Source organism: Netta rufina, assembly GCF_964035555.1.
Source record: "Netta rufina genome assembly, chromosome: 11".
Classification (NCBI taxonomy): domain Eukaryota; kingdom Metazoa; phylum Chordata; class Aves; order Anseriformes; family Anatidae; genus Netta; species Netta rufina.
In genome coordinates, this window is record NC_140134.1 from 14,867,913 (window position 1) to 14,880,926 (window position 13,014).

General features: G+C 53.3%; 1 protein-coding gene across 3 annotated transcripts; it reads left to right on the forward strand.

Moving 5' to 3' along the window:
• Positions 1 to 369: 369 nt before the first annotated feature.
• Positions 370 to 12,715, forward strand: DET1 (DET1 partner of COP1 E3 ubiquitin ligase). 3 transcript variants are annotated; one of them, XR_014618759.1, is made up of 5 exons: positions 370 to 1,826; positions 4,614 to 4,804; positions 6,429 to 6,620; positions 10,110 to 11,029; positions 11,117 to 12,715. XR_014618759.1 is itself a non-coding variant. In XM_084293567.1 (4 exons), the coding sequence occupies exons 1-4, from the start codon at positions 744 to 746 to the stop codon at positions 10,297 to 10,299; spliced, it is 1,656 nt and encodes a 551-aa protein (XP_084149693.1). In that variant the 5' UTR covers positions 370 to 743; the 3' UTR covers positions 10,300 to 12,715. The 3 variants fall into 3 exon arrangements, 1 of the variants encoding a protein (XP_084149693.1); XR_014618760.1 differs by having other exon boundaries at positions 10,110 to 10,830; XM_084293567.1 differs by having other exon boundaries at positions 10,110 to 12,715.
• The last annotated feature ends 299 nt before the right edge of the window (positions 12,716 to 13,014 follow it).

Here is a 13,014-nt window from a genome sequence, read left to right on the forward strand (position 1 = left end):
CGGGGCTATGGGGGTGACGGGTTATTGGGGTACCGGGTTATTGGGGTGCAGAGATATATGGGTGTAGAGATATTGGGGTGCGGGGTTGTGGGGGTGCTTGGTTACTGGGGTGCAGGGCTTTAGGGATGCCCACTTATGGGGATTCCAGGTTATCAGGGTGCTGGGTTATGGGGTGCCGAGTTGTGGGGGTGCCCCGTTATGGGGTACAGAGCTTTGGGGTTGCCCGGCCATGGGGCCTCTCCTCCCGCCGCCAGGGGGCGCTGTGCCTCCCCCCGCGGACGCTCTACCCCGCCCGGGCCTTTCTCACTGCTCCACCGACCGGAAGCGGAAGCGGGCAGCGGGGCCGTCGCCCTCCGGCCGCCGCCGTGGCGGAAAGATGGCGGCGGCCATAGAGTGAGCGGCGGCGGCGGGCCCGGCGGTGAGCGCGGCCTGAGGCGGGCCCGGGACCCCCGGGACCCCCCGGGAACCCCCCGGGACCCTTCCGGTTCCCCCCGGTTCCCCTCAGACCCGCGGCCGGGCCCCGCTGCCCCCCCTGGGCCCTCCCCGTGGCCGCCTCCCCCTCAGCGCCCCCCCCCCCCCCCGGTGCCCCTCTCAGCCCCGGTCCCTCCTCAGCCCCCCCCCCCCCCGGCCCTGTCCCTGTCCCTGTCCCTGTCCCCCCCCCAGACCCCCTCCCGGTGCTCCCCCTACCCAGCCCCGTTGTGCCCCGGTTGGCGGCGGGGCGAGGATGCGGTAGGGCGCTGGCCATGGACCATGAGGCCCCCACCATCCGGCCCCGCCGCATCCAGAACCAGAACGTCATCCACCGGCTGGAGCGGCGCCGCATCAGCTCGGGCAAAGCCGGCAGCCACTGGCACCAGGTGCGCGTCTTCCACCAGAACGTCTTCCCCAACTTCACCGTGGTCAACGTGGAGAAGCCGCCCTGCTTCCTGCGCAAGTTCTCCCCCGACGGCCGCTACTTCATCGCCTTCTCCTCCGACCAGACCTCCCTGGAGATCTACGAGTACCAGGGCTGCCAGGCGGCCGAGGACCTGCTGCAGGGCTACGAGGGGGAGATCCTGGCCAACGGCAACGACCAGCGGGCCGTCAACATCCGCGGGCGGCTCTTCGAGCGCTTCTTCGTCCTGCTGCACATCACCAACGTGGCCTCCAACGGGGAGCACCTCAACCGCGAGTGCAGCTTGTTCACCGACGACTGCCGCTACGTGATCGTGGGCTCGGCCGCCTACCTGCCCGAGGAGCCCCACCCGCCCTTCTTCGAGGTCTACCGCAACAGTGAGTCGGTCACCCCCAACCCCCGCTCCCCGCTGGAGGATTACTCCCTGCACATCATCGACCTCCACACGGGCAGGCTGTGCGACACGCGGACCTTCAAGTGCGACAAGGTCATCCTGTCACACAACCAGGGGCTCTACCTCTACAAGAACATCCTGGCCATCCTCTCCGTGCAGCAGCAGACCATCCACGTCTTCCAGGTCACCCCCGAGGGGACTTTCATCGACGTGCGGACCATCGGGCGCTTCTGCTACGAGGACGACCTGCTCACCCTCTCCGCCGTGTACCCCGAGGTGCAGCGGGACACGCAGACGGGGATGGCGAACCCCTACAAGGAGCCCTTCATCAACTCCCTGAAGCACCGGCTGCTGGTGTACCTGTGGCGGCGGGCGGAGCAGGACGGCAGCGCCATCGCCAAGAGGAGGTTCTTCCAGTACTTTGACCAGCTGAGGCAGCTCCGCATGTGGAAGATGCAGCTGCTGGACGAGAACCACCTCTTCATCAAGTACACGAGCGAAGACGTGGTCACGCTGCGGGTGACGGATCCTTCGCAGGTACTGCCTGCCCCCTGCGGGTGCTGTGAGCTGCACTCCTTACCTGAGCCTCTGAATGCTCTGTGCAGGAGCTGTTAGGACCCCGTTGCTTCGCTCTTTTGTGAACGTTTGACGCCTCTGGTATCAAATAACGTCGCTGTCTTTGGCTCTCATGATTTCACTGCATCCTTCTCGACTCAAAGTGAGAGGGAGAAGATCTGAGGTGCTTTCTGAGTCCCCTTTCTCCAGGGATTCTTCCCTGTGCTCGTGGATGCTCTTCCCCTCCCAAATCCCCAGCTGATTTTTTAGCTGTTATTTCATGTAATGTGCTTGTATTGCAGACTCTCCCCCTTTTCTCCTGTATTTCCCAGCATGGTTTTCAAACATAATGGTCTCCATTTTCCCCCAGTAGCATTACTTTCTCTGCTCTGCCTACTTACTTTTTCGAGCTTCTACCAGAAACAGCATTTATGATCTCTCCCAGTTGGGGTAGCAGCTCTTAAATCGAGCTCATGTCCCAGTTGCTTCTCCTTTCCTCTTAGTTCTGAAGAAGTCAGAGGAGGGCAAATGCAGCCCCGGCAGTGCCGAGGCCCTCCAGACGTTTCGCAGTCCTGTGGGTTGAACGTCCTTTCCCCACTGCTAGCTCAGAAACCCAGTAAAAACCCAGTAACACTGAAACCGAGCCAGGTCTTTTACATCTTAACCTAGCCTGCTCCTTTAATTTATGCTTTTTTTTTTTAATGTTTGATGGTATTTAGTGAGAAATCTTAAATCTCCAGTGCTGATCTGTTCTCTAGGTCGTTTTTTTTTTTTTTTTTTTTTTTTATTTCCACACCTGTCCCTCCCTCCCCATCTCTGCCAGTTTCAGCAGAGAGACACCAGCAGAAACGGGTGGTCGTTCTCTGTGAGGTCCCTCGGCCTCATTCACCCCGGAGAATGACTAAGAAGTCCTTCCTCTTTTTCCTCTCGAATTGTCCTCCACATTTTCCTCTAAAATTGTGTTTTTGTTTGGAGGGAGTTATTCTGGGAGAGAATGGGCAAGGCTAAACCTCACCTCAGTGCTGGTTTGAGGCTCTCTGCCGTGCTCACCGAGGCTTCTGTGCCCGATTTGCTGCAGTGTGTCCTCCACTCGCTTCACCTGAAGGTCCCTTTTAGATGGGAATTCGGGCTTGTTTGTGCCGTTTGTGTGTTTTCTGCTGAGGACAAAGCATTTTGTTTGTTGTTGCTTTCAGAAGCTAATTCCAGATGCGGAGCTGACCTGCCTGCATTTCGGCTCTTTATTAGGGCTTCCTGAGGAAAGCTCTCGTCACGGAATGCCTAAAGCTCCCGTTTGTCTTTCTTCTATCAGACAAGAACACAAATTTAATCTGATTTCAGGCTGCTCCTGTTCTAGGCTTCTCTGCCAGGGAGGCTGAGGAAGTCACTGTTGGAGCTTGTTTCTGTTGCCAAAGTCTGCGCCGAGCCTCCCAAGATCTTTAATCGCGTGCCGTGGATCCGTAGCCTGGGGGCTGTTGTTGTAGGCTCGTGGTTTAGCCTTGCTGGGTGCTTCTTGCAGCGCTCAGCTCCTGCCCTGCGTGCTGTGAGGGTGCTTTGCCTGTCCCAGGTGCTGCTGAAATGCAGCGAGGGTGATTCCTGCCGTTAAGGGCAGCCTGTTGGTGCCTCTGTGTTAAAGTGGCAAAGGCACCTTTTTACTGCAGGACACCCCTTGCGATTTCCAAAGCTGTAACCAGTTTCTCCTCCTGCTGTCTCCTTGCGTTGTCTCTCTCTATTTCAGGAGGGCTTCCCTCTCCTCAGGCAGCAGTTCAGTGAGTAACCTCCTCCTGCAGCGCGTGGGGGCCGGATTGTGTGAGCAGGGCTCGTTTTGGGCCCGTAAAACAAACAAACCTGGTGATATTTACGGACGGGTGGGGTGGGCACAGCGCCTGCTGTCATCGCTGGGCGTTGCTCGGGAGCAGGAGGCGAAGCCTTCACAAATTGCCTTTGTGAGCAGGAGACTTACCAGATACGTGCATGTAGCAGGGGAATTAGTTACCTGCGAAGCAGGGGCAGGCTCTGAATTTGGGGTGCCGGGATCTGAGCCCTCTTCTATCCAAGAAATTAGCACCGCTGATGCCCAAGGATCAAATATCCCAGGGGATGGGGATGTCTTCCCCTGGGTGCAGCCGTGCTGGTACAAATGTCACGTTTTCCCCCCGCCTCTGGCTCATTCCTCCTGCAAAACGCTGCCCGTCTGCAGCACAGTGCCTGGGGCTTCTTGCATGGGAGCCCCGATGTTAAAAAGCTGTCATTAATGCCTCTCAGACTTTCATTTCTGTGCCAGCAGGGTACCTGGAGGGCACAACTCTGTCGGCAGTGCTGCGGCGCGCTGAAAAGGCTCATCTCTGTGTGGCGGCAGTGTTAAGAAGGGAGAAGCAAATCGTTTCTCTGCATAAAGGAAAAAAAATAATTTGTTGCCGGCTAGCATGGGTTTGAGATCAGTTTGTCAGCAGGAATGGAAATTAAATTTGGCACTTCAGAAAGAATTTTGGAGTTGGTAGAGGGCAGAGAGAGAGGGAAATACCGACATCCAGTTCGAGGGGGAAGAACTGGAAGTCCATCCAGGTTTTTTTCCATGTGTAATCACATCACAGTTAGCAGGTGGGTCATTTGGGACCTGCTGAGGCATTTGGGTAGCAGAAGGGATTACCGTGGGGCTGTGGGATTCTCCTGCACTGCAGAGAAATTTGGAGAGGGTCTGGGATGTCACCTGGGGAGCAGGAAGGGACAGCTCTCCCCCGGGGTAACCGCTGCCTCTGCCTCTCTCCCCAGCCCTCGTTCTTCGTCGTGTACAACATGGTGAGCACCGAGGTCATCGCCGTGTTTGAGAACACGTCGGATGAGCTGCTGGAGCTGTTCGAGAACTTCTGCGACCTCTTCAGGAATGCCACCTTGCACAGCGAGGCGGTCCAGTTCCCCTGCTCGGCGTCCAGCAACAACTTTGCCAGGCAGATCCAGCGCCGGTGAGCCCCTGGGAGCATGCTTTATACCGTGTAGGCACGCGCTGCCCCCCGCCAGCTGAAGGCTAGTATCAAATAACACCAAGGACCCCAAGAAAAGCAGCTCCTTCAGGCCCTGAGGGGTGCAAGAGCCTGGCTGGGAGGCGGTTCAGCTTGCAGCTTCGTGCAGCTGCTCTTGTATTTTGCAATATCTGTGCAGGAAGGAAAAGGCAGTGGCAATTCGGTGCTTAGAAGGGAAAGGAATTTTAAGGGCAAGATGTGGCTGGCACTCCTTGAGCAGTAACTCCTCTGGAGGTTATTGAAGCGGTAGCTTCGAGCCCTGCAGATAAGGTTTTATCAAGATGCTACATCATTTATTTGGATGTATTTTGCCAAGTGCCCTTCTCTAAATTTAGTGTGCAGCAAACTGCGTTCTGTAACATCAGTAAACAGCTCGTGGTTCTCGTCAGACGCTGCTCGGGGGAAGGAAGCTGATCTGCCTAGAGCTGTAGTGAAAAGCGAGCAAAATACCAAAATAACCAAGGTTTCTAGAATGTGCTTTAACAGTCTGATGTGGTTTTAATGAGGCAGAGTGTGTTATTTCTTGTGGAATATGTTTTTATGTGACTCAGGGTGTTTTGTTCTTCTAGTGACTTGTTTGACATCATCCAAAGCACTTGGCAGTCACTAAGGGGAATGAAGCTTCGGCTGATTTTAGGTTCGTGTCCCATAAGTTAAAGGCAGTTGGCTGCCTGTAACTTTTTAGAGCTCCCTGTCGTGAATTCCATATTGCCTGGGGGGAAGAGAGAATGAGAGAGCTTACTGCAGGTACCTGCAGAACAATTCCTGCCTTGTGCTGAAATAAAGAGGAGAATCTGCTCATCCACCTGGCTCTAAGAGCCTGTACCAGGAGTGTTTAGCTTAAGCAGCAACGTGTAACAGTGCTGTAGGCACAGCAAGCTGGCTTCTGGCTGTGTTTCTGGCCTAGGGGGGAGGTTTTCACTGTCCCTGGTGTCTGCCATTTGTGCAGCTGATCTGACTCTCCTTTGCTTGTGGAAAGTTCAAATTATATTTGGAAAGAGAAATCCAGCCTGCGTTAGTCTCTCCACCAGGAAGAACTTCCAGCACACTGTTGTTTCTGAAGAGCTTTATGCTTCTCTCCAAGGTTCTGCCTGGTCTCAGGTTTCTCCCTTTATGTGTTTCACTGTGGCTAGAGAGAGGGGGATTCTCAAGTCAACCTTAAGGGCTCAACTGTTACTGTGCAACCCTCCGGCTTCTGCTGCTGCTGTTTACAGGCTTCACGGTAAAACTTGGATTGACTGATAAGCTGCTAATCCACCTCTCCCTGGTTCTGATCCCGTTCATTTCCTGTGCTGTGGAGCAGCTGGGGCCAGGCCTCGTGGATAGGCACAGCCTCGTCCTTCTCAGTTTGGACTTTGAGAGCAGAAACAGTAACGGTGAGGGAGGAGGAAAAGGTCACCAGAACTGGCTGGTGGTTGAATCACCGTGATGCACCATTCGAAGGGAACTGTCGTGGTTCTTACACTGCTGCCGTTCCTCTTTCTCTCTCGGTTTTCCTCCTTAGTTTGTTTAAGCTGTGCCTCTCACCCAGGGCCTTTGTGAGTAAACCCTTCTTGTTCTGCTGCAGGTTCAAAGACACTATTGTGAACGCCAAGTACGGAGGGCACACGGAGGCTGTGCGGAGGCTGCTGGGCCAGCTCCCCATCAGCGCCCAGTCCTACAGCGGCAGCCCCTACCTCGACCTCTCCCTTTTCAGCTATGACGACAAGTGGGTGTCAGTCATGGAGCGTCCCAAGACCTGCGGCGATCACCCGATAAGGTACGGAACGGGCCATGGAGATGTGTGCGAGGAGAGCAGTGTGGGAGGAGCTAAATCACCTCTGCTAAATCACCATGTGGTGACAAATTTGCAGGAAGACCAAGTAGATGAGTTGCTTTTCTCTTTTGACATCCTAAGAGCAGAGCATTTGTTTCAGTAGTCCCACAAAGTTTGGCATCTCTCCTTGTGATCTCTTACCTTGCCTGAGACTTTTCCATACGAATGCTCTTGTTCCTCCTTTTATTGCAGCCCAACGTGGTTCTGGATGCCTGCCTTCCTGTGCTGGAGGGATTCCTTTTGAGCACGTAGGGTTAGCTGGTGAGGATCGGCTGGTTTGTCCTATGAATAAAATATCAGCCGGGTTAGGTGTTATTCATAATGCTTCTCATATTGATTTTGCTATTTTCAGACTTGCCTTGTTTACGTTTCTCACCCTGAAAGCTGCACTCCTCTTCATGCTCCCCTTCTTTCTATGATCTATAGGAAATTAGTTTCTGTGGTGGGAGTTTAGCCAGGTGTAAGAGCTGTTCTGTGCCTCTTACGTCTGAGTCTTCGATGCTGGCAGCAGGAATAACTCCAGGCTGGAGAATGAGGAGGTTTGCAGTGCTTCTTGCAGAAACACCACGGCTGTTTCTTTTTGTTGGCTGCAGCCATGGCTGCAAGTAGTAGCGCTTAAAAATCCAGCATCTCTCCAGCCTGAAAGGCTCAAATCAAAGGGACTGAGTTCTCCAGGCAGAATAGTCCTTCCACTCAGAGTCCCACAAAAGGGAAATGAACCTATGCTCTAAAAACAAAGAGAGCCTTCAATCTCCAAGTGCTTTGTTTAGCGATTGCCCACATGTTGGGGGCTCCGGCAGCCTAGGGAGACCGTTCTGGCCGCTTTCCCAACTTTATTTTCATCAAAACCGGGCTTCATGTCTCCCTGGCCCTGACTCAGGTGGCAGGGAACCTCTGATTATTCCTGCGCTCTCAATTCCCAAATTATGTATATTTAATTAATATTTTTTTTCCCCCTGCCTGTATAATTTGGTTTTACTCTCCGGCTCCGTGCTATCTGCGGAGAGCCTGCCCTTTCCCCCTTGTCTGAGTTGGGAAAACTTGCGGGGCAGTGGTTGTCTGGCAGCGCCAACCTGCTTCCATCTCCTGCAGACAAAAGGGAGCGGAGCCGCAGTCATTTGCTGCAGTTACCGGCTTTGTAGTAAACAAAGCCAAGTGCCACCTTTCCTCCCTCCCCTGAGCAGAGCGGCGGTTCAGCGCCAGCCCTTTCAAAGCTCGGAGCTGTGCAGAGTCAATTAGGGCCTGAATAGGGTCTGAAAGCGGCGGGGCTGCTGGTTTTGGGGAAGTAAGGAGAAGGCGAGGTGCTAACCTTAACCATTCAGCGGCTGAAATCGCGCTGCTGCGTTTCTCACCTGCAAAACAAAGGGATTAATAAAGTCATGCAGCCGCCCGTTGAGGTTAGAGAGCTTGGAAATGAGGGGCGGCGGGATTTGTAACCTAAGCCCTGCGACTGGCTGAAGTGTAAAACCCTCCAGCAGCCGAGGGTGTTAGGATCAGTTGTGATCCGTAGGTCGTTTCCTAGCAGGATGGCCATGATGTGAAAGCCTCCACCCCTTTTACACACCGGTTTCAGCACCTCCGTGCGTGGTCTCCCTTTAATCCTTACTTTAATCCTTACAGCCTCCCCGTGTCCTGGTAGGTTCAACCCTCATCTCCGGCTGCTCGAGAGACCAGTGGTGGTTTGCTCTCGGGAGGGCAGAGCTTTAGGTTCCCCATCTCTGCCATCTTCCAGCGTCTTTTCAGGAGGCTTGAAGAGACATTCAGTGGGTGAAATGGTGGGCCTTGGGAGGAAGAGGCTCTAATACAGCTTTACCTCTAGCGGGGGGTCTCTAAAATCCATCTAGATGGCTAGGAAGGAGCCATTTAACCAAAAAAATTGGTCTGCAGATAAATCTTCCATTTTCATACAGTTTGAAAAGGCTGGTCTTGCTGTTTCTGTTGACATACAATTTTATATTGCAGTGCCTAATTTATCCCCAGAGTGAGAGCCCATGGAAATGGCCTCTGATTGCAGAGCACTTTTAAAAATAGATTTAAAAATACCAAACTGAACACATCTTTGAGATTACAGGGAGCTTCATCTTGAGTAGTAAATTATTGTGAATTGGGGAGAGAGAGGAGCAGACCAGGGACTGTGCTTTATTTAAAGAATGACCCTCCACATACCCAGCCTTGTGTAGGAGGGAAAGGGCTTTTTGAAAAGCCAAATACCAAGATTGTGACTCTCTTGCTGGGTTCTTGTGTGCAATTTTCAGGCAGGGCTGGCTAGCACTTCGATTCAGAGGAAGGGAGAGGAGAGTGGCCCTCCAGGAAGAACATGAGGATCTCAATAGGCTGTGCTGTTAAAACGTGGAGTGTGTCTGCTCCTGAAACAGCATCGCCTCTATCTGCCATCACCTGTTCTTTCCAGGCTGAAAGCAGAGTGCTTCGTATTGCTTGCTGGCATGGGGAGGACGGGGGGGAGAGAAATGTGCTCTAGTATTAAAAGCATTCTCCGAGTTGAAACCAGAGGAAAAATGCAAAATACCCACATCCACAAAGCGCTGGTGGAAAAGGAAATGGCTGGGAGGCAAAATGGCAATTCTGTTCCCGTAACTGAAAGAGCAGAGGAAAAAAAAATGGTCTAAAGAACTGAGGCAGCTGCAGGGAGGATTTGAGCCCTGTCAATTGGAGCTCAGCTGCCTGGTGAAGGTGTACCAGATCCCTGAAACCTCCACCGGAGTACTGGGGAGAGTGGGGTCAGCACAGAGTCTCCTGATCCCCCAGCAATAGCAGAGTGATGGTGTAATGTCTGCTACACAGCGAGCCTGTGCTCGTGTGCAGAGAAGGTTCGAGAAAGGAAGAGCTTTTTAGATGAGTCTGTCTCATCAGTGCTTTGCCTCATGCCCTCGGCACTGCTCGCTTCTTGCTGAAGCTGTGCTCCTGAGCTCACCTGTTTGGGGGCACAGAAGAGCTTCCTCGGACCCGCAGGCAGGTTTCTGGTGGCAGCAGCAGGACACGTCTCCTGTTTGCCTTTACCACGAGGCCTCGTGGATGCTGCCCACCTGGCACTTCCCACCCACGCTATCCTGGTAAAGATTTGTTGTTGTTGGAGATCTAAAGGGACCTGCAGAGTTGTTTGAGGTGTAAGGTGGAACCTCTCACCCCTGAGCAGGATCGGATCCTGCTAACTCCAGCTAACTGGTCAGCTAACCCCACCAAAACGAGGGCAGAGTTTTCTCGCTGATAGCACTAAAAGAAATCTTTGCAGACAGCGGGAGGCCAGCTGCTCTGGGAGGGGCTTTCCTCTCTAGCCAAGAGCCAGACCCCCAGCTGAGGACCTCTGCCTCTGAAGGATACCAGAGCCCGAACGAGGCTCTTGTCTCTGTGAAGAGTCCAGATGGCGAAGTCAATAGCCGGGAACAGCCCTAATGGACTTTTTCTTCCTTTCAGATTTTACGCTCGTGATTCTGGCCTCCTGAAGTTTGAGATCCAGGCGGGACTCCTGGGGCGACCCATCAACCACACGGTGCGGCGCCTGGTTGCGTTCACCTTCCACCCCTTCGAGCCCTTCGCCATCTCGGTGCAGCGCACCAACGCGGAGTACGTGGTGAACTTCCACATGAGGCACAGCTGCACGTAGCGGGGCGCGTGGCCGGGGCAGTGTTCTCCACGGGTCTGGGCCTCTGCCACAGACACACCAAAGCCGGGCTCTGGCGCCTTCTAGGAAACCAAACCATCGCTCGTCTCAAGAAACCTGACCCGGGAGCTCCTACCAGCCTGCATCCCTCAGCCTCAGCTGAGGGGAGGCGAGCAGCTGAAGGCCTGGGGATGTTTCTTCTGACTCTGCTCACACTGCAGCGTCCCCACCGTGCTGAGCGCTGCTGCTGCTGCTCCCTGCTCCTGTTGGTGAACAAAGCGTAGCTGAGATTCCTCGCGTGATTTCCCAGCAGCGTGTCTGTTTGCTCTCCCGTTGTGTGTCTGAGGATGGCGAGTCCGGAGCTTTGCAACGTGTTTGTGGAGCGCTCCCTTCCTACCTTGTCAAGACAAACGGCCTGTCCTGGAGGGAATGGATGGGAGCCACGGGGAGGGTTAAAAATCCAGCTGCCCGTGTTTGGATCTTCAGTGGTAATAGGGAAGCGAAACCCTGTTCTCATCCACACAATCTACTCACGTGAGTTTAATATGCAAGAGGTTAGGAAACAAAAAAGGTGTGAGAAATCACCGGGATCGAGAGAGATGAGGCGTGCTCCTGACTCTTATGCAAGTCACTTAATTTTTGTGCCTTAGTAGCCGTAAAGCCCCTCAGTGGAAGGTGGTGTGTGAGCACCAGGGGGCCAGTGCAGCTGACTGTGTCTGTAGCCTATGAAAAGGTGGGCACAGGAGGAAGGTGGGTGGCTGGGAGAGGTGTGGGGAGCAATGACAGCTCCTTGCTCACGTTGGAGGACTTCTTTCTGCAGAGCACGGACAAATCCTGCTGGGCATCTGCAGGTTCTGCTGCTGAGGAGAGAGACCTGGCTGCTGGCACCTCCTGCGTGCTGGAGAACGGACCTGGAGGATTAGTAGCATTTGGGTTCCCCCAGAAAGGAAGGAGGAGACCTGAATTACTGCGCGTTGCTGCAGGTTTGCAGTTGAGAGCTGCGTTTGTTGACTGAGGTTGCTCACCTCCCCCCGTGGGGTACGCTGTTCTCTGTGAGAACCCCTTTGGACATTGGCAGGCTTCAAAGCACAACCGGCTGGTGCGTGATGTTCAGCGTGCTGCTGACCGGACCGCTGCAGTGTCTGTGCTGCCTCTAGAACAAGCTCCTGGGTGTAATATTTCCTGTCCCGTGAGCTGGAGGGGGTGCTGGGCTGCCCTCCTCTGTTAAATAGGGAGTTTTTGTGGTTGTAGATGAACATCTGGGTTTATGACTGTGTGCTGGAAGGCGCTGCAGCCATCCCATGGGAGGTATAGAGGGGGTTTTAGAAATCTGGTGCTTGTACATGGGAGACCCCTGCTTTAGAGGGCCCTGTTGGTGTCATCTTTGGACCAAAACGGGCTGTAGGTGCTGTGGCCTGGCCCTTGGAATCAGCTGTCACTCTCGGTCTCATGGTATTTCTCTCCTCTCCTCGCCCCCCTAAACTTAGTTCTAGGGCAAGGCACTGTATTTCACTGCTCTTCTCCTGCTGTTTGCACTGTTGGTTTCTCAGGTCTGTCAGGAGCGACTTCAGGTCGGAAGACGGCTGGCAGAGGAGGCGCCAGGCCACGCGTGCTTTGGGTCTGGGCTCCTCTCCACCTAATAACACTATTTGTCAAGGTCTTAGGTTTTTATCCTGCGATCTGTTCCTCAAACATTCAATTAAAGCTCCACATGGAGAATCATTTGCACACTGTAGACCGTGGAATTACCTCCTTCCTGCACCCCTTCCACGTTTGTTCACGCTTTCAGTATGAGGCTGTTCTTTCCCAAAGCTTTCAGCAGCTCCGTCCAAGACTGGGCTTACTCCTTGGTGTCACGGCCTGGGACGTCAGTGCTTGTTAAAATGGCTGTCAGATCTCCATTTAGATCTTTTTTTAGGTGGCAAAAATGTAAAGCACTTCAGCATTTCTGCAGTAGGGGCTTTTGCCAGGGTCAGGCTATCCCGAGTGAAGCAGAGAGCGTGGCACAGCAGACGATGGATTATTGGACCTGGGGCTGAGAGACCAGAGGTCTGTTCTGAGCTCTGCTATTAAATTGTTCTGTCACTGGGGGCAAATCTATTCCTGTTCCAGCTGGTGTTTTCTTCTCTGTAAATGAGGCCAAAACCATATTTTAAGCTTTTGTAAAAAAAACACTTTGAGATTCATGGATAAAAAGTGCTGGGTAAGTGCTAAGTATTTTCTTATTATGTTTGCAGACAAACCGATTGATTCATTCTGGGTACTAATTGCCTTGGAGTAGCGTTGCAGATCCTCTGGTTGTGGCTGCTGCATTTTATATCTACAACAGAGTTAATTTTATTACAGAAATGTGTTGGAAGAAAAGTCTCTCATGCTTGAAATTTTGATTCTTTATTTAAAAAAAAAAAAAAAGCGTGCGGTGGGGAGGGTGGGAGGAAAGGGGAGATGTTTTCTACCTGATATTTTTCCTAGGCTAGGATGAAGATTTGTTAGCAACACAAGAAAAAATTGGAATAAACAGAATTTGCTTTAAGAGCCTGACTTACTGGTTTTGTTTTCCTAAAATCTCAGGGGTGTAGCCAAGAATTCCATGGCTGAGAAGGGCTGGGAGGGCCGTGCCTTGCACTGTGCAGGCACACACAATGCTGGTTTGCTGCCTCTTCTTGGCTTCTGGAGTACTGGTGTGCTCAGGGTGTTCTGCCACGGGTATTTCTGTGG

Coding starts and splice junctions, on each gene's coding strand:
- DET1 (XM_084293567.1), top strand. CDS start 744: ATGGACCATGAGGCCCCCACCATCCGGCCCCGCCGCATCCAGAACCAG. Junction 4,805..6,428: donor GCCAGGCAGATCCAGCGCCG/GTGAGCCCCTGG, acceptor GTTCTGCTGCAG/GTTCAAAGACACTATTGTGA. Junction 6,621..10,109: donor TGCGGCGATCACCCGATAAG/GTACGGAACGGG, acceptor TCTTCCTTTCAG/ATTTTACGCTCGTGATTCTG.